Source organism: Myxine glutinosa, chromosome 12 (assembly GCF_964187855.1).
Source record: "Myxine glutinosa chromosome 12, kmMyxGlut1.1, whole genome shotgun sequence".
NCBI classification, from domain to species: Eukaryota; Metazoa; Chordata; class Myxini; order Myxiniformes; family Myxinidae; genus Myxine; species Myxine glutinosa.
In genome coordinates, this window is record NC_136272.1 from 23,358,577 (window position 1) to 23,377,299 (window position 18,723).

Consider the following 18,723-nt stretch of genomic DNA (forward strand, 5'->3'; position numbering starts at 1 on the left):
TACCTCATCTCTGATGATCATTAGTGAGCTATATGGGTTTTAACCCTCAATGATAGCTACATGGATATTTTTCTGAGATTAACTCACCAAATTAGATTAGTTCAGAAACCAATTCCTAAGCACCGCTGCATTCAAGCACTAGTCTCTGGGGTGCAGTTTCAGTTCAGCACATTACAATGCCAACCATGCAGCAAAATGTCATCTTTTTGTAATCGATGACAATTCCTCAAATAAACATCATACATACTTCCATTCACCCTCTTTACTTCTCACTACATGTGGACTCCCTCTTCCCAACTTCATTCCCTATCATCCCCTCACACCTGTTTCCATTCCCTTTCTTCACTGTTTTCTCGTTTACATTCCATTTGGAAGGACAGGGTCCACAAGGCAATACTCAGTGCAATAGACACTACTTACCCCAAGATAGTTGCACGGTACGTAGCCTTCCTGCTTTCCGCATCTGACCCACCACCAGCCATTATTCAGAAAATCCTCCATTGCATCCTCCTCTTTTTCATCGTTTCCATGCATTCCTCTATACAGCACGCTGAGCCGATCACCTTCGTGCAGATCAAGGTCATCCTCTTGCTGAGCATCAATATCCCAGAGTGCATAAACCACACCACGGCTCATCAGGCCAAGGCTCTCCTGCAAGCCTGTAGGATAAATTACGGGTTTAAAAGGATAAAGTTAGAAAAGATCGAGAATACCTGTATATATATATTTTTCAATTCGCATTCAGTTATAGCTACGCCTACCCGTCGCTTCTCCTACGGATTTAATCAAAAGACAGCATGTTGCACTTCGCAAAGATATTGCATAATCTGTGTGTGATTCTCAATGAGGATGTAAATTGAAGTGAAACACGCAGAAAAATAATCTTTTATATCATGTAGTTTCTGTTGTTGCTGCTGTTGTGGTGGCTGTGGTTGTTGTTGTTTGTGTTCTCCTTCTTTGGACGATTATATATTTCCTATTGCTTTGAGAAGTGTTACTATATATAATTTTGGGTGCTTCTTCCGTGTCCATCATGCTACAGTTCTAAGGGGCTCCTGCTCTCATAATGTTGTAACCACTACATTATAGCTACAGGTCCTGCTTCTTCTTATTCTTTCAAACCGGAAAGACGGGCACATTTTTATGATCGAATGAACAGGGATTTTTTGGTCAAATACATATGAAATAACCAACCAAGTATAGATTATTCACATTCCAATGGTTCAATTTTTACAAGTCTGCAACAGCAGGAACCCTTTAGATCAGGGTTGGGGAACCTTTTTCCTGTCAAGGGCCATTTCGATTTTTAGAACATCCTTCGAGGGCCATGCTAAATTATTGAATACATATATCGGACTCACCTAATGCGATGGCTGGAACCGTTTCTCTTTGGCGAGGCGTTTGGTGTCAGGTGGTAGTGATGATGATGCTATTCGCAGCTGGTTTTGCAGGTTTGGGTCAGTCAGTCTTGAGCGGAACCGAGTCTTTGCAAGAGTCAGTTTTGAAAAGAACTGCTCACAGCTGTAGGTCGTCCCAAACAGTGATGCAAACTTCAGTGCATGTCTCCTCAGAATGGGAAAATCCTCAGCACGTACATACAGTTTGTAGAACTAGAGCAAAGGGAGGTTGTTGTACCTAGCTTTGAGCTCGTCATTGCTTTGCAGCTCAATGATTTCGTGTTGTAGGTTGTCAGGCACATCAGCTGGTTCCACATTAAACGGCGTGGCAAATATGTTCAGTTCCCTTTGTTTACTTTTCATGTCCTGGAACCTCTCTCCAAATGCCTGGAGGAGTTTTGCACACTCAGCAGCATATTCAGATGTCACAGCAGGCTTTTGTTCTTGCAGAGTGGGAAAGTGGATAGTGTTTCCCCTTTCCAGTTGCACTTGCCACAGCTTTAGTTTAGCTTCAAATGATTTCACATGTGATTGCAGAGAGCTGAGAAGCTGGTTGGGACCTTGGAGCTTGACGTTCAGCTCTGACAGGTACTTGGTAATGTCCACCATGAAGCCCAAATCACACAGCCACTTGCTATCACTGAGTTCCATGACAGGTTTCCCCTTCATCTCCATGAACTGTTTCACTTCTTCTCTCAGTGAGTAAAACCGTGAGCATATTTCCGCGACTCAGCCACCGCACCTCACAGTGGTAAACCAGATCTCCGTACTCTGACTCTAGTTCACTCAGTAGCTCCTTGAACTGGCGGCTGTTCAGCCCTCTGCTTTTGATGACGTTTATGGTGGAAACGATAGTTGTCATCACATTGTTGAGCTTCAGGGACTGTGCACACAGATTCTCTTGGTGTATGATACAGTGGCATACAACTAACTCACTTGGATCGAGACTGAGACGATTCATTTCTTTTTTGAACAATGCAGACAATCCCTTTTGCGCGCCAACCATGGCTGGGGCTCCATCCGTGGCCAGGCCACTTAACTTGTCAAACTGCAGTTCGAATTTGTTCATAGCCAAAACAACTTGCTCAAACAAATCCTCACCTTTGGTGGTGCCATGCATGGCTTGCAAAGACAGCAACTCCTCCCTCGTATCAAACTCAGCTGTAATCCCCCGCACAAAAATGGCTAGTTGGGCGGTGTTTGTTATGTCCGTTGTCTCATCGCAGGCCAGAGAGAAAAACTGGAAATCTCTTGCGGTGTCCTTCAGTGTTTTCTCAATATCTTGTGCCATGTCAGTAATCCGATCTGAGACAGTTCTTCGAGACAAACTGACACTTTGGAACAATTTTACTTTGTCCGGTGCGAGCAGCTCCGCAGCGGCAACAAGGCACTCCTTCACAAATTCTCCTTCTGAATGCGGCATCAGCTTCTTAGCGATTAGCTCACTCACCACAAAACTAGCATGCGTAGTGTTGTCTCGGTCAGATTGTGGTCTTATGAAGACTGCTTGTTGAGCACCAAAACTCCGCCGAAGAACGTTAAAACTTTATCCAAGCGCATTTGTCCTTTCAACTCGTCCAGTTTAGCATGTTTCGAGCTGTAATGACGCTCGAGGTTGGCCTTTTTCATCACCGAGAGCGCTTCCCGACAAACTAGACATACTGGCTTGCCTTTTACTTCCACAAATAAATAATCGTTTGCCCATTTCTCTTGGAAAGCGCGACATTCCGCATCTACCTTTCTTTTCTTGTTAGTCGCCATGTTTGCATATACTGAATGAAATGATGACATGAGATCACGCGATCACTTGACTGTCCGGAAGGTCGCATATCGCAGTTACGACTGTCCGGAACTCACTTGACTGTCCGGAAGGTCGCATATCGCAGTTACAACTGTCCGGAACTCACTTGACTGTCCGGAAGGTCGCATATCGCAGTTACGATTAATCGCAAATTAGTTTTAATTTGATGGCAATTATTCTGTTAGCGCCAACATATTTTGCCAACGTCAAATAAATGAATAAGTTCTCAAATGTGCCGTCCGAGGCAGCGTCTGCTCGCCACGTTCGGCATTCGTTGACTGTTACAACACGTGAAAGCTCGCTCCTCTCTGATTGGTTGAATCGTTTTTGGCCATAACTTGGTTACCCTTTGTCCGATTAATTTAAAACCTTGAAAAGGAGAGATTACTGGAATTATAGATAGATGAATTGCCTCGCGGGCCGGATCAAACGGTCTCGCGGGCCGTATACGGCCCGGAGGTTCCCCACCCCAGCTTTAGATAAAGTGTGACACCGACACAACACACCTAGTAATATATGTACAAGAACGACACTCTGACGTCACGACGTCGACCGATATGCCTCCACCCACATTATTAAATCATTATACATATTTGTACCAAGTTTGATTTAAATCCATTCAGCTGTTGTCAAGTGTCACAGTTTTACCTGACATGACCTCTGACCTCACCAAAATGACAAAATCACCTCACTCCCCACCTTTGATGCCAAAATCTAATCAGTTGATCTTTACGTTATACATAACTGTACCAAGTTTGACTTAGATCCCTTCAGCCATTCTCAAGTTATAGACCTATTACAGACTTTGACCTTTAACCTCTTGACCCCAAAATCAAATCGGTTCATTTTTGCATCATAATACATACTTGTACCACACTTTGGTCAAAATCCCATCACTGGTTCACAAGTTATCGCCGTAACAGGATGTTTACTTAACATGACCTCTGACCTCATGACCCCAAAATCTAATCAGTTAATCTTTACCTCACCATACATACCGACACCAAGTTTGACCAAGATCCCTTCAGCCGTTCTCAAGTTATTGCGGTAACGAAAACCTATCACGGACGGACGGACAACCTGAAAATGCTTCCGGCGACGATAACAAAGCGAGTAACAATCGGTACAATAAGAATTGTGATATATCACATCATTAAAGCATGGGCGACTCGTCGCTTCAGAACAAAATCGTGCTCCCGGTACGCACCGTACATGAACTGGGCACACTGCTGGAAACCTGCCGCCATGGGATCACATTTATCCGCCGGTGTCTGCCGATCGCTGTGTGTTGTAGCGAGGACTGCAGCACCTGCCTCCACCAAGGCCTTGCACAAGATGGCATTGTTTATGGAGGCCGCACAGTGCAGGGGTGTCCTGCATAAATAAGGGAAGAAACCAACCAGTTTGTTCTAAAGTCTAATATATTTCTCAAGTTGACCATTCCTCAGAATATGTTGACAAGTGAGGGGGAGAAAGTTTTAGCATTTACTTAGGAATGAAAATTCAGACAGGTGGAGTACTCGTACATCAAAACCGTTTGGCATACCTTCCACAATTCGAAGCTGAACGCTCACCTCCATTCCTTCATCACAATATTCTCTAATCTGTGGATCTGACTCCACTGTATGTGTTCTCTCATGCTCCTTCCTCAAGTCTACCAAGAGTGCTGCCCATGGTCACCACATGCTTTCTCCCACACCCAAACTTGCACTCCTCCTCCCTCTTCGACTCCAAACAACCCCCTCTTTGCACTCTGTTCCTTTCTGCTACTCATCCACTCCCGGGTGATGCCTTTGTCGCTATGTCTTCCTGTTTCCTTTTGATCTTCTGTCAGTCTATGAACCTGCTGCCCTCTCGTTTTGCTCCTCTACAAGATGAAATTTCTATATAAAACTAGAACAGCACTCTGACGTCGTGACGTTGACTGATATACCTCGCCCGCATTATTACATCATTATACATACTTGTACCAAGTTTGATTTAGATCCCTTCAGCTGTTCTCAAATATAACCTGACATGACCTCTGACCTTGGACGCCAAAATCTAATCAGTTCATATTTTCATCATAATAAATACTTATCTTAAGTTTGGTGAAAATTCCATCACTGGTTCACACGTTAGCTCGGTAACAGAATTTTTACCTAACGGGACCTTTGACCCCATAATTTAATCAGTTCATCTTTGCATCATTATACATAGTAGTATCAAGCTCGACTTGGATCCCTTCAGCTGTTTTTAAGTTATCGCGGTAACGAAAAGCTATCATTGACGGACAAGCTGAAAACACAATTCCTCCAGCGACTTCGTCAGCAGAGGGATAGAAAACAAGAATGAATGAATGAATGATCGTTTTAAGGCCATTTTCCCCGCTAGAGCAGGGGTTAGCCTTGCGGGCCCCATGACAATCATGGTTCCCTGTCTGAGGCAATGTTTTTATGGCCGGATGCCCTTCCTGACGCCAACCATTAGTCGCCTCTTACGATGCGCAGGGATACGGTGTACCTATTCTAAACCGGGGTACACACCGGGATCATTCATCCCAGCAAGCTGGTACTCAATTTGCCGACCACGGAAGGATGACAGGCTGAGTCAACCCCCTGGTGTTAATTCAGCGATCGACCGGCATTCGAACCCAGGATCCTAGGATCCCAAGCCGGCACCCTAACCGCTAAGCTAACACCAGGCTTCAAGAATGAATGAATGAATGACCGTTTTAAGGCCATTTTCCCCGATAGAGCGGGGGTTAGCCTTGCGGGCCCCATGACAATCATGGTTCCCTGTCTGAGGCAATGTTTTTATGGCCGGATGCCCTTCCTGACGCCAACCATTAGTCGCCTCTTACGATGCGCAGGGATACGGTGTACCTATTCTAAACCGGGGTACACACCGGGATCATTCATCCCAGCAAGCTGGTACTCAATTTGCTGACCACGGAAGGATGACAGGTTGAGTCAACCCCCTGGTGTTAATTCAGCGATCGACCGGCATTCGAACCCAGGATCCTAGGATCCCAAGCCGGCACCCTAACCGCTAAGCTAACACCAGGCTTCAAGAATGAATGAATGAATGACCGTTTTAAGGCCATTTTCCCCGATAGAGCGGGGGTTAGCCTTGCGGGCCCCATGACAATCATGGTTCCCTGTTTGAGGCAATGTTTTTATGGCCGGATGCCCTTCCTGATGCCAACCCTTAGTCGCCTCTTATGATGCGCAGGGATACAGTGTACGTATTCTAAACCGGGGTACACACCGGGATAGAAAACAAGACAACTAGTATAATTGTTTAGTTCTTAATTGAGTGAACAAGTGATTGTGTGCAGATTGCTGCTGCTGCTGCGACTCATCTTGTCCCCATTGATGCTGTGGAATCAAAGGCCCTCTGTGTCCCTGGCATCTTGTGACAAGAGACAAAGATTTTTGTTCACTGCAGTTGTTTTCATGGCTGTAATCCGTTTTTGCTCCTCCTGCCCTGTCACCTCAACAGTGTCCAATCCCTGCCCCTCCAGGTCACACACGTTCTACCAGAAACCCTTCTTGTTATGCTGCCGAGTTCTAAACTTAATGGTCACCTCCATTCTTCCATATCCCTATTTTTCTTTTCTTACTTGCGAAACTGTCTTCCAGAGTTTGTCACCTCGAGCCCTTTTTTTGTACACATAGAGTCAAGGCTTGTGAAAGAGCTAGAATACGGAACGGATCAGGACGCAAAAAAATAAAACGAACAGCAGAAAGAGAGGGGGGTTGGGGGGTTGGGGGGGGGGGGGGGGAACACCAACAGCAGGGCCAATAAATAAGTAAATAAATAAATAAGTGTGCTTACCAGCCATCTCGATCTGCCGCATTCACGTCCAAGCCATGCTGCAGGAGGAAGAGTACGGTAGATTGCATCCCGGAGCACACAGCATTATGCAAGGCTGTGATTCCATCATCATTTGGTTGGTTGGGGTTGTCAACCTGAATGAAGCACCACAACAACTGGTTAGTTACTGCAACACAGGTATATGCAGAATTTACCTTGTCAGACCATTATGAAATCTGGAAGAACAATACAGGGATCTAAGGAACATTAGAGTTGGTCCATTTGGTGTTCCCATCTGAGCACACATTTCCTCTTGGTTTAAAATCCAACGTATTGTGTTCAATGTTGCAATTTCCAATGTGCTTGTAATTTATGAAGCATAATGACAAAATCTGAGGTCATCATCCAGCATGTAATTTGAACAAATTGCAACATTAGTCTTTTTTCTCTCCAAAGAGCATCACAGGACATGTTACAAGGATTTTTTCATGATGGGATGAAGAGGGATGTAAGATGGGGGATCGTGTGAGAGTTGGCTGGGGATAGGGGGAGGTGGAGGAGTGGTGCACAAAAGTGGGGCAGCAGCGACTTGGTTCCATTAGGCCTCATCCCATGTAGAGGTAATCAGGAAGAAGAAGAATAAGAAGACCTTCCAAGTACCATACAAAATATTTGACCATCATGTGTTCCATTGCAGGACTTTGCTTGTGTTTAACGCCCCACCCTTTTTTTTTTTTCTTTCATTTAAAAGTATTTATTAAGGTTTTAATCAGACTCAGTGGCAAAATAGTGAGAGCGACCGCACTAAGTTGGGGAGGTTGGTAGTTCGAACCCTAGCCGAGTCACAAGGAAGGCTTTTAAAATGGTACGTGCTGTGTCCTTGTTTTATTATATACAATCAATGCTCATGGAAGAACTAGAACACAGGATTTATCAGGACGCAACAGAACAATGCGAAGAGCAGAAAGAAAGGGGGGGAAACACCAACAGCAGGGACGAGGGAGAAAATAGACGGAGACCGACAAACAAGGAATGTGGGTAACGATGAGGGGTAGAAGAGAATGCAGGGTGGGGAATAAGATCGATACGGAAGCAAACTCTCAGGAAGGAAAAACTGGAAACTTGGGGAGGGCAGAGGGAGGGTTTAACGGGGGTAGAAAAGATTAAGGTTTTGGATGGGGATGATCTGAGGTGGTGGTGAACAGCAGTCTTGAAGACCTGGTGGAAGGATGTGATTGAAGAGAATGTGGAAGTTGGTTCCACAGGTGGGAGAAAAGAGGAACGTATAAGTGGAGGTGAGCAGTGATCCTAGAATAGTGTACAAATCAATATTCCATTTAAAAGGATAGAGCATGGACAACCATAGGTTGGCAACCAATGCGCACCCATGCCTCTCAATTGGTTGGGCTACACCGTCTCGTGTCCCATACTCACCAAAGGAAAAATTTGTTCCAGTAGGTCAAAGTCACCTTCAAGAGAAGCATCCAGCAATAGGGCGTACGCATCAAACCTAACCTTTTTAGCGACCCTCAACTGTACGGATGACGGATTCTTCAGGTTGGAGCATTTCCCCTGTAATAAAGATTGATTAGAAAAGGAGATTGCAAATGAGCAACAACTTTTAACGAGGTATGAAAACGCTCATCATGTGTACGGCCTCGCTTCACCAACGGTCATGTACCAGAGGAATTGGTGGGGTGGAGGAAATTATTTCTGGGACGCAGTTGATTTCGTGCTCTAGGCTAGCTGGATATGGCGGTGGAGGAGTACGAGGTGGATCTGGAATGAATATTTCTTCATTTGCGTAACCATTGGATGGCGATTCTTCAACAGATATGTCTGGCAATTGGTATGGGTTGGAGGAAATTTCTTCCTCTTCTGGCACCAAATGATCATCCTGCCACGTTGGAGTGGAAACAACATTGGTGATCATTTTGTGGTAGACGTACAACAAGTATACCCATCATAACATGTGAATTTAAAAGAAGCAAATAAGCAAAAACAGCTTCATCTATGGGGTACCCAATTACACACCTGGCTTGAGGGTGGAGGTGGCAACAAGCTTTCGTGCAGAAGTTCATCTTCGGTCGCTTCTGGATGCATCTCATCATTAATAGCAACTTCATCCACATGTTGCTGACTTTCCTGAGAATCTCTGGGAACATCCTCTATCTCCATGGAAGCAGATGACGATGAACTGAGCAAGGCAGCTGCATTTACAACAGCTTGCCGGTCTTGGAAGCGCTGCATGAGCAAGCGTTGCAGGTTGGGCCCATTGGGACCTTCAGGCTCCGTGAGCGAACTCCGCTTCTTTATGGGCCGTGGAGCATTCGTGAGACGCTGCCTCAGAGCCTCTAGGTCGGTATCGCTGATCTCGGTACGCGAGAGGCCCAAAAAGGGCAGCAACTTGGTAGGACTGATTGGCCGTGGTGGAGGCATCTCGTATCCCTCATCATCGCTTGGGCCGGTTCCTGGCATGCCATTCACGTGCAGTTTTTCCTCAGGGTTTGAGTGAAGAACTTTGGTCTCGTGCTTTTCGGTCCCAATAAGGGGCTTCTTTATTGGTACCACCATAGGAGTTGCATAAACTGAATGGAACAAAAAATGCCTAGATTGTTATTGCTTTGTGCACCTTCATTACGATCGAGCACACTTCGAAGCAGCGTCATGCTAAAATACGCAATTTGTTGTCTGTCTGTCTGACCGTGATACATTCGGTCCTTGCCTATCCAATCGAAACCAAACTTGTCAGGAGGATTTGGGGTCACAAGACGGAGGTTGTAGCGACTTCATTTCTTCAAAAAAATCGTCAGTCAATTCTGTTCAACGTATGATTACCTTTTTAAACAGTCGTTACCATTGTTTAACAAATTGAAATTTGGAGGAAACCCCACATCCTTCTTTGTATTCTTATCGCGTCCACCGCAGAGAAACAGATTTGAGCCGTCTCGACTTGTTAGGCCTCTAGATAGGCCGCAATGATCTTTAGCTAATAAAGGTGCTTAAATGAGTCTACACATGAAAGATCAGATTATATGTGGACCACATATGGATTGTTTACTTTGGGGCCTCATGTGATTTCTCCTAGCCATGGCTTAAAATGTGACATGCGATATTGCCCCCGACCTCCTTGCGGCTATATTGTGACCTATATTCGACTCATTACCCCATTCCTAATAGTTGTTAGCATTGTTTAATACTCGCCTGAGGGAAATTTGGAGAAAATTGGACGTATTTATGTCAACCAGTCACTTGAGCCAAATCTCAAGTCACCGTTGTATTACTTCAAATTGTGTCAAGTCCCCCATTTACTTATAAACCTAGATGGAGTGAGTACGAGCTATCAGGGCTTCATTTATTGATAATTTAATCTGTAATTCAATAATTTTTATTTTGATGCATTTATTTTACATCATTTGAGCTCAACCCTTACCTGTGAATAAATATGTTGATATTTGTTTTTATTCTGCCCTGAATGATCCCCTCCCATTCGACAACACATAATAAAATTTACAATTATTGATGAAGTTTAAATAATCCAAGTCAAATGACATTAAAATCATCACAAAATAATTTTATCGGGTCGAGACGTGCATGCACAGGCCAAGTTTGCCCGATAAAGTTGTGCTTCCGTTGGTAAGACTGCTGCTTGCCACTTGGACATGGTGCGTGTGCTCTATGCTGCCTGGAGAGTGGACATTCCCTTTATCATTATTGGAGAATGGTATGAGACCCGGTGGCCGGCGCAAGCCCTGGCGTGCTGCACATGTACAATGTATATGTACAGTACAGGGTATATGTCATGATTCAACGATTATTTTCCGAACATTGTGAACAATTATTGTGAACATCATAACCTTAAGTCGTATTTAAGTTGCAAGCAAGTCACAAGTCCCCAGACACGAAGTCTCAAGTCAATTTTGTCAAGTCGCAAGTTGCAAAATGTTGCGACACGAGTGTGACTGGAATCCGAATCGCAGACTCGAGTCCCCAACTGTGGTGAATCCGAGGAAAATTGCTTTAACATCGCTGATGGTCTTAGGTGATGGGCTTCACCTAAGAGTCACCTCTAATTTGCCTCACCTATGAGATTCATCAACAAACAAGAAGAAAAAGACATAAAATGTCATAATCCCCGCTGTAGTTTTCGTAATTTTGCTTTATGTAGTTAAAAGCTGTCAGTCGGCCATCTTGTATCTGTTCTCGAAAATAAATGGCGTGCATATATAAGCCATCATTCATTATGTGTGCAAAGTTTGAACAAGATTGGTAAATGCATGTCCGAGAAAGGGTTGAGGACGTGTTCAATATCGGTTTTTTTTTGGGTTTTTTTGGCCACCAGTCTAACAGTCGGCCATCTTTGTTCAGATCTCAAAATAAAGTGAGGTGCACGTGTATGCCATCATGCACTGTGCTTTTGCCAAGTTTGAACAAAATCGGACCATACCTCACCGAGAAATTGATGGAGACACGTTTAAGTTCAAGTAACAAAACGGCCGCCACTCGGCCATCTTGGATCTGATCTCGAAAAACAATGGCGTGCATATATAAGCAATCATTCATTATCTGTGCAAAGTGTGAACAAGATTGGTAAATGCATGTCCGAGAAATGGTTGAGGACATATTCAACATCGGTTTTTTTTTACAACTAAAATGGCCGCCAGTCGGCCATCTTTGATCGCATCGCTAAACAAAATGATGTGCATATGTATCCCGTCATGTATTGTCTTTGCGCAAAGTATGAACAAAAATCGGTCAATACATCTCCGAGATATGGTTGCGGACGCATGGACGAGACCAAATCCATAAGCCCCCGTTTTGGACCAAGTGCAACGGGGGCTAATAACTACCATCGCCATGTTGCTCCAGGTTCAGCACCAAATGAACATTATTTATGGAGAGCACTTACTGCAATGTACTAACTAGCAGCTATTGACGTCATATCCCAGTTTTGTATTTTACAATAGCCATTAAGACTTTATTCTGCACAATGGGTCTGAATCCAGGTGAGTCAGATGGTTTTGTCGAGTTGTCTGCTTCTGGACGAGCAAAAAATAACAAGAGGTCACAAGGCTTCTTTCTTTCTCGATTCAAGTGGCCTTTGTGGTCAGAATGCATTTGTTTCACAGGTGGCCTTCCACATTGCCTTGGCTACAAAATGTTACACAGAGCGGTATTTTTGGAAAAAACAAAAACATTTCATTTGAAAAAAAACAAAAACAGGAATTTTGAATGCAGCAATATATAAACACAAACAATATTGTAGATATAAATAATATGATGGCAGAGAAAAAAACTGCACTACCCACCAACTTGTATCAGGCCGTTAGACCCCTGTGTTCTGATGCGTACAGCCTCCTGGAAGTTGCGAGCAGGAGGGAGTGGAAGTGTGTGGGCGGAAAAGAAGGTTCCACTTGAAGGAATTGGCAAGGCCTTGACCACAAGCTGTTGTCTTCGTAATTTGATATTTTGTGCATGAGCTGATGCCGAACTCAAAGAAGGCAAATTGGACTTCGTATACTGAACAGGTGTCGGTGTTGCTCGAGCCACGTTGTCTGATGAAACTTTATCTGAATCTGAAATTTCAGGTGCACCAGAAGATTTATCTTGTACTTCTGGGAAAAGCCCAGAAGGGAATGAAGCATTAGAATCCAACCTTACCACTTTTTCTGCTTCCTGGACATTAATGGAATCTTCTGCTAAATGGTTAAGTGCCTTCTCCCCATTCGATCTGGCAAATTCTGGTGGCTTTAAAGATGGAGACTTCAAATTTCCTTTCTGCTGGTATTGTGCAATATTTGATGTTGCCTGGGTAGTAAAAGGTTGCAGTTTTGGAGTCACACGAGTTCTGGAATTCAGCAGCATGATGTCTAGTTTAGAGCTCACAAGATGTTTTGGCTTTCTGGGAAGTGCAGGTGGTTCTTTTGACACCTGTAAGGTGAGGCAGAATACGTCAGGGCTGTAGAAACAACTCCATTTTGTAAATATTCAATATCTAAACCAGATAATTTTCCGAGCCAATGCACGATGACAACCGAAAGCCAATTATTTTCCAATCTCCACTGAAGTACAATAATGAAGATGTACCCAGTTAACCACCTATATTGGAGACACGGTTGTGATTTTTACAAGTAGTGCTATCAGTCTAGATGGGATAATGATAGAAGATAAAATAACAGTGGATGAGCATGATCCAAAAGGGGCTATCTGCATATATTGTGTATGGTATTAGAATGTGGGAGAGACAGACAGAGACAGAGAAAACATAATTCAAGTGGGAAGGGAAAATGGAACGGGAAATACAAAACAAGCATTTGGCTCTCGGCAACTTGTTAGCGAGATATATTGTTCAGAATGTGTCCTTTACAATGAAACAGCAGGGATGTAATTTCTACAATCAAAATTGGGTTCCACATCTGAATGAGAATTTGTGTGTGTGTGTGTTAATTAGTAGTCGGGTTTAAGCTTAATTTCCTCTGTACATGAATCCCTCTGTGACCATCCCTAAAATTATAACAACCGCCGGCCAAGCAAAGCAGGACCCGGTCAAGTGATTCATGCTCCCTGGACACTTACGGCAAAAGACCCACCCAGAAGAGGCGGAGCTACCGTGGTACGGTGGGCGGGGGACAAGGCCGGCAGGCCACGCCCCCAGAGTGACAAGCCGGATGACGGAGTGGGAGCCCATTTTTGTTTGCCGTGAGGAGAGCAGTTTTATATGACGATCGGAAGGAGCATCGACTGCTGGGCTCTTTGGTGGGCTGGAGGCCGTGCTGTGCACCAAACAGTGGAGAACACAAAGAGGGCCATCTTAGCTACTCGCCTCACGCCCTTGGCATCCTCGTTACGCACGGCGGCTTTGTCGCCGCCACCATCGCCATCACCATCTTCCCGCATGGGTGGCTCAGTTGTGCTCAACAGCCGCCAACCTTCCAAAAGGACCTATTGGACCCAGCTAAGTGCAAAAGGGGGATATTTTTATTTTGGTTACTTTACCCTGTGTGTGTGGTTGAGTCTGAATGGAGGATCCTCATATAGAATTTGACCTCAGCTTTATTTTCGGTATGTTCATCTGTGCTTATTTTCTTATAAATCGTTATTGCGCATTCTATTTGTCGCGTTGTGTTTGGGTTTCAGGAATAAACCCGTGTGTTCATATAATTAAACACTTCATGGCTCTTCCCTCTCACACGCGCCAGTAACTGCCAAAAATTGATCGCCTCTGGAGTTAAGCTGGTTTGGCCCATCCATCCCAGACTAGTATTAACTAGCTACGGACTCGACAATATATATATATATATATATATATATATATATATACACATACACACACTAGTAAAGGCCCATCAAATATGATGGGTTGGAACACTTTATTTGACGGTGCAGCCTCGTGAACGTCCCAAAGTCTGAAGCCTCGGCCTAGTGTCAAGTGTGCTTTTATCTTCTTTATTTATTAGACATCATACGGATTTAAATGATCACTCGTTTTACTTTGTGCGCGTTGCACACCATGTGCAGCTAATTTCACCTCAATGTGCATTGTATTTATTGTTATTTAAAAAATCGCTTCTGTACACCACTCATGAGGCTCAATTTGAAAGCCACCGTCTACAATTCCAATATAAGAGACAAAATAAACCTTTTATGGAAAATGGCTTTCGAGTTTGTTTTCCTCAAAAATAGACCAATAGACCACAACCACATTTCAAATCTGGCCTCCAAAGCCAGTCGCCGACTGGGCATCCTCCATCGTGCGAAGTCCTTCCTTGGCACACCTGAGCTCCTCACCACATACAAGGCTTTCATCCGCAGCTCAATGGAATACTGCTCTCCCCTCTGGTCTGGTGCTCCTGCCTCACACCTAGCCCGTCTTCACGCTGTTGAAATCAAAGCGTTCAGAATCATTGGAATCTCCCACGATGAAGCGAACTCCAAGGGCCTTTCACTCACTCACCGCAGGCAGGTTGGTGGTCTTTCCGTCTTCTACAGACTCCTCTCTGGCCTTGCCCCCCCAGCCCTCTCTGGGCTCTGTCCCCCAAATATTCCTACAGGTCGCACAAGATCTGCCTGCAACCCTCTTATGGTTAAACTGCCAAAATCAAGACTTTCTGCTCACCTTCACTCCTTCATTCCTCTTTTCTCCCGCCTCTGGAACAAACTCCCTCACTCTCTTCAATCCCACTCCACCCTCCAGGTCTTTAAAACAGCTGTTCACCACCATCTCTTATCCTCCCCCATCCAAAACTTTGATCTTTTCTACCCCCGCTAATTTCGGTCCCCTTGTGTTTTATACCTCTCCCCCCTCCCCCCCCCTCCCCTTCCCACGCCTCCTGCCCCCAAGCCCTCTCCCTCCCGCACTTCTCCCTGCTCTCAAATGTTGTGGTTGTGTGCTTCCCCTTCTCTCCCCATCTTGTCTTCCGCTCCCTCTTTTTGTATATTTTGTTTGTCTGGTTGATTTGTTTGTGAAATAAATGTTAGCTCTTTCACGAGCCTCGATTCAGTATACAGAAAAAAAAAAAAAAAAACACACCTGGCCTTCATTAGGAGGCACGGTTATAGTCTTGCATGGAGAAGTGGGTGTTTTATACACTGCACTAGTGTCTGGTTTAGCAAGGTACACATGCAGACCTGCTTGGCCATGACGCGTTCCATGATGAGCGGCCGAGACCTGCAAGGGAAAAGCACTGCAAGAATCAGAAACAACAAACTTGTGCTTCGGAGCAAATCATTCATTGTAATGGAGAGATGAGTGCCAGGCACAAAGTAAAACTTACCGATATCCATTATCATACGTATTTTATAGACGTACTCACATTCTAATTGTACCGTACATCTATATATATAAAACAGTTTGTGTGTGTGTGTGTAATGTTACCGATAGACTCCGAAACGGAGAGGCTCACGTGCTTGATATTTGGCATAGACATGGCCATTGAGCCTGGGACGAACATGGCTGAGACCATATTTGACGAGATCCATATTTTTTATTCATATTTACCTCGGCGCATTTCAGCGAAGTACCCGCTAATCTCAGCCGGTGCCAGAGCAGCTCGCTGATTCGCTCAGAGCGATCACGTGATGTTCCATCCCCGCCGCCAGACTGATTCACTCAGAGCGATCACGTGATGTTCCATCCCGTCACACGTCACACGTAATTCAGAGCGAAAAGCGATTGCGTTTTTTCACCTTTTATGCGATCGTGTTTTGTGTCGATTTTGTGCGATATGAATTAAATGTCTTTGAAACAGCTGTGAAACGTCTTTCCACAACCCTTCCGTAACCGATTGGAGCAGTTTATTGCCGCACAAAATGGCATTTTAACAGTTGTCTGGCTTTTAAAATCTGGGACACGTTCAAAACAAACGAGATCCGCGAAGCGAGTTGGTCGAGTCGTGCTGACCAAGATGGCGACACGGCGGCTTCAGTTTTCACGGAGTATGAGCGTTCTATATATTTTCAATTCAGTGCGCCCGACTCGCTCACGTACTTGATTTGTGGCATAGACATGACCATTGGGCCTTCACGGTGTAATTTGTGCGAGGCTTTTGTCCAAGTGAGCTTGAGTCGAGAGGGCGAATGTATGGGTTGGGAATGTACGGGTCTCCCTTCCCCTGCCCGGCAACGCCGGTATTGGAGGGCGTGGGTCACAGGATCGGTGAGTCTCCAAAATCCGCTTCGTGCTGTTGCGAAGATGCAGGATGATGTCGCGATTGTTGTGCTGCTCTCCGACCATGAGAACTGCAACGTCATTGTTGAGTGGCCCTCCCCTTCCCTCCCCCCTTCCCCCCTCCCCCCTCCATTCTTCCCCTCCCTTCCCCCTCCCCCCCTACCCCCCCCTTCTCCCCTCCCTCCTCCACCCTCCCCCCTCCTCCACCCTCCCCCCTCCCCCACCCCTCCCTTTTCCCCCTCTCCCCTCCCTTTTCCTCCTCTCCCCTCCCTTTTCCCCCTCTCCCCTCCCTTTTCCCCCTCCCCCCTCCCTTTTCCCCCTCCCCCTCCCTTTTCCCCTCCCCTTCCCCTTTCCCCCTCCCCCCTACCCCTGCCCCTCCCCCTGCCCCTCCCATCCCCCCTCCCCTCTACCCCCTCACCCTCCCCCCCCCGTTCCGTTCCCCTCCCCTCCCCCCTCCCCTCCCCTTCCCCGCCCGGCAATGCCGGGTACTTCTGCTAGTACTTTATAAAGGTACTCGGTTGAAAAAAACAGAATGTGCACAATGGTTCACTCGGTGATGATTGTGGCCTACATTAGCACATTCTCTGTGGACAAACAGATGAACAAACAGAACATGACAAACGCAATACCCTCTACTCTGGTGAGGGTAAAAATCCAAGGTAAAAACAGAAGTTATTAGCATCTACCACAATAAGAACGAAGGATAAGAACTGTTGCTCTGTCTGACATGGCAGAGTTCAGTGGCCTACATTTTATTTATATATTTTTGAACACCTCTGTAATGAAATTGTACCTAAGTTGAACCCAGGTGTTATGCTCTCTCCAACCACTGAGAGGCGCCTATAAGAACTCGGACGACCATCGCTCCGGATCATTCCTGTGACATATAATCTGTGTGACAGCGTAGACTCGAATGGTGCGTATATTCGAATGGAATGGCTCCTTGATTATATAATCCTGATATATTGCATGATCGTATTTTTACAGGTGTTGTCAGAGTTCGAATTTGCATTAAACCTATCATTGGGACAATGTTGTGGATTTGACTTTTTACAACAACCTATATTCGGGTTTTGCTCATAAAATAAAACAAAACTACAACGGCACTCTGTAGAGTGCATTCCTCGGCCAGGCTGAACAGTTTACGTTTTGTATCCCACTGATGGGCCGGATCTGGATTCGGACCTGAACCAAAATCTAATCGGCTTGTTTTTGTCACGTGACCAACTCATCCACAAATTTTAGTCATAACTCGTCTATAACCTTTTAAATATCATGTTATTTATCGCTTTTCGCCCTTTCTCTCAATGGTGAATAATCACTTGGTAATTAAATAATTATCGTATCTGAATCCATATTCAGATCTTCACCAAAATCTAACTGATTGGACTTTGTCACACACACAACCTCTCCACCAAGTTTCGTTCAAATCCGTATGTAAAACTTTTTGAGATATCCTGCTATGTATCGTTTTTGTCCCCATCTCCCAATGGTGAAGATTCACTTAAAAAAATTATACTAGCCGGATCCCGATCTTCACCAAAATCTAATAATTTCGTCCTTGTCACATACACTACCTCTGCCAAATTTCGTCCGAACCTGTCCATAACTTTTTGAGATATCTTGTTCACAGACAGACAAACAAGCAAACCAATATACTTGAAAAACCTTTGTTTTTTTTCCAAGTACCAAATAGACAGACAGGGGTGAAAACATAACCTCCATCCACCTTCGGTGGCGGAGGTAATAATTATATAGACATTTTACGACTACAAATTCCTTTTATTTAGGCGATTTTTGCTTTCAGACGTCAAATAAACACAGTTAACAATTTTTACAAATCCCAAGATATTGACAGTTAGCCTGGTGTTGGCTTAGCGGTTAAGGTGCCGGCTTGGGATCCTAGGATCCTGGGTTCGAATCCCGGTCAATCGCTGAATTAATGCCAGGGGGGTTGACTCAGCCTGTCATCCTTCCGAGGTCGGCAAATTGAGTACCAGTTCACTGGTAATTCCCTGTGTGTCGCAAGAGGCGACCAACAGGGTTGGTGGCAGGAAGGG

The 18,723-nt window shown here is 45.0% G+C and overlaps 1 protein-coding gene across 2 annotated transcripts in view; it reads right to left on the minus strand.

Moving 5' to 3' along the window:
• The window catches only part of LOC137438104 (apoptosis-stimulating of p53 protein 2), a 57,212-nt gene that overhangs the window by 6,281 nt on the left and 32,208 nt on the right, over window positions 1-18,723 (minus strand). Inside the window, exons 9-16 of one of the 2 annotated variants that reach the window (XR_013621059.1) lie at window positions 15,527-15,664; window positions 12,306-12,927; window positions 9,031-9,584; window positions 8,678-8,893; window positions 8,431-8,568; window positions 7,018-7,151; window positions 4,411-4,572; window positions 421-659 (exon numbers count right to left, since the gene is read on the minus strand). Coding sequence is in view for 1 of the 2 variants with exons in the window: in XM_078766596.1 (XP_078622722.1) it covers window positions 421-659; window positions 4,406-4,572; window positions 7,018-7,151; window positions 8,431-8,568; window positions 8,678-8,893; window positions 9,031-9,584; window positions 12,306-12,927; window positions 15,527-15,664 (2,208 nt within the window). In the remaining variant the exon portion in view is untranslated. Of the gene's footprint in view, window positions 1-420; window positions 660-4,405; window positions 4,573-7,017; window positions 7,152-8,430; window positions 8,569-8,677; window positions 8,894-9,030; window positions 9,585-12,305; window positions 12,928-15,526; window positions 15,665-18,723 lie in introns of both variants that reach the window. The other variant, XM_078766596.1, reaches the window with a different exon arrangement.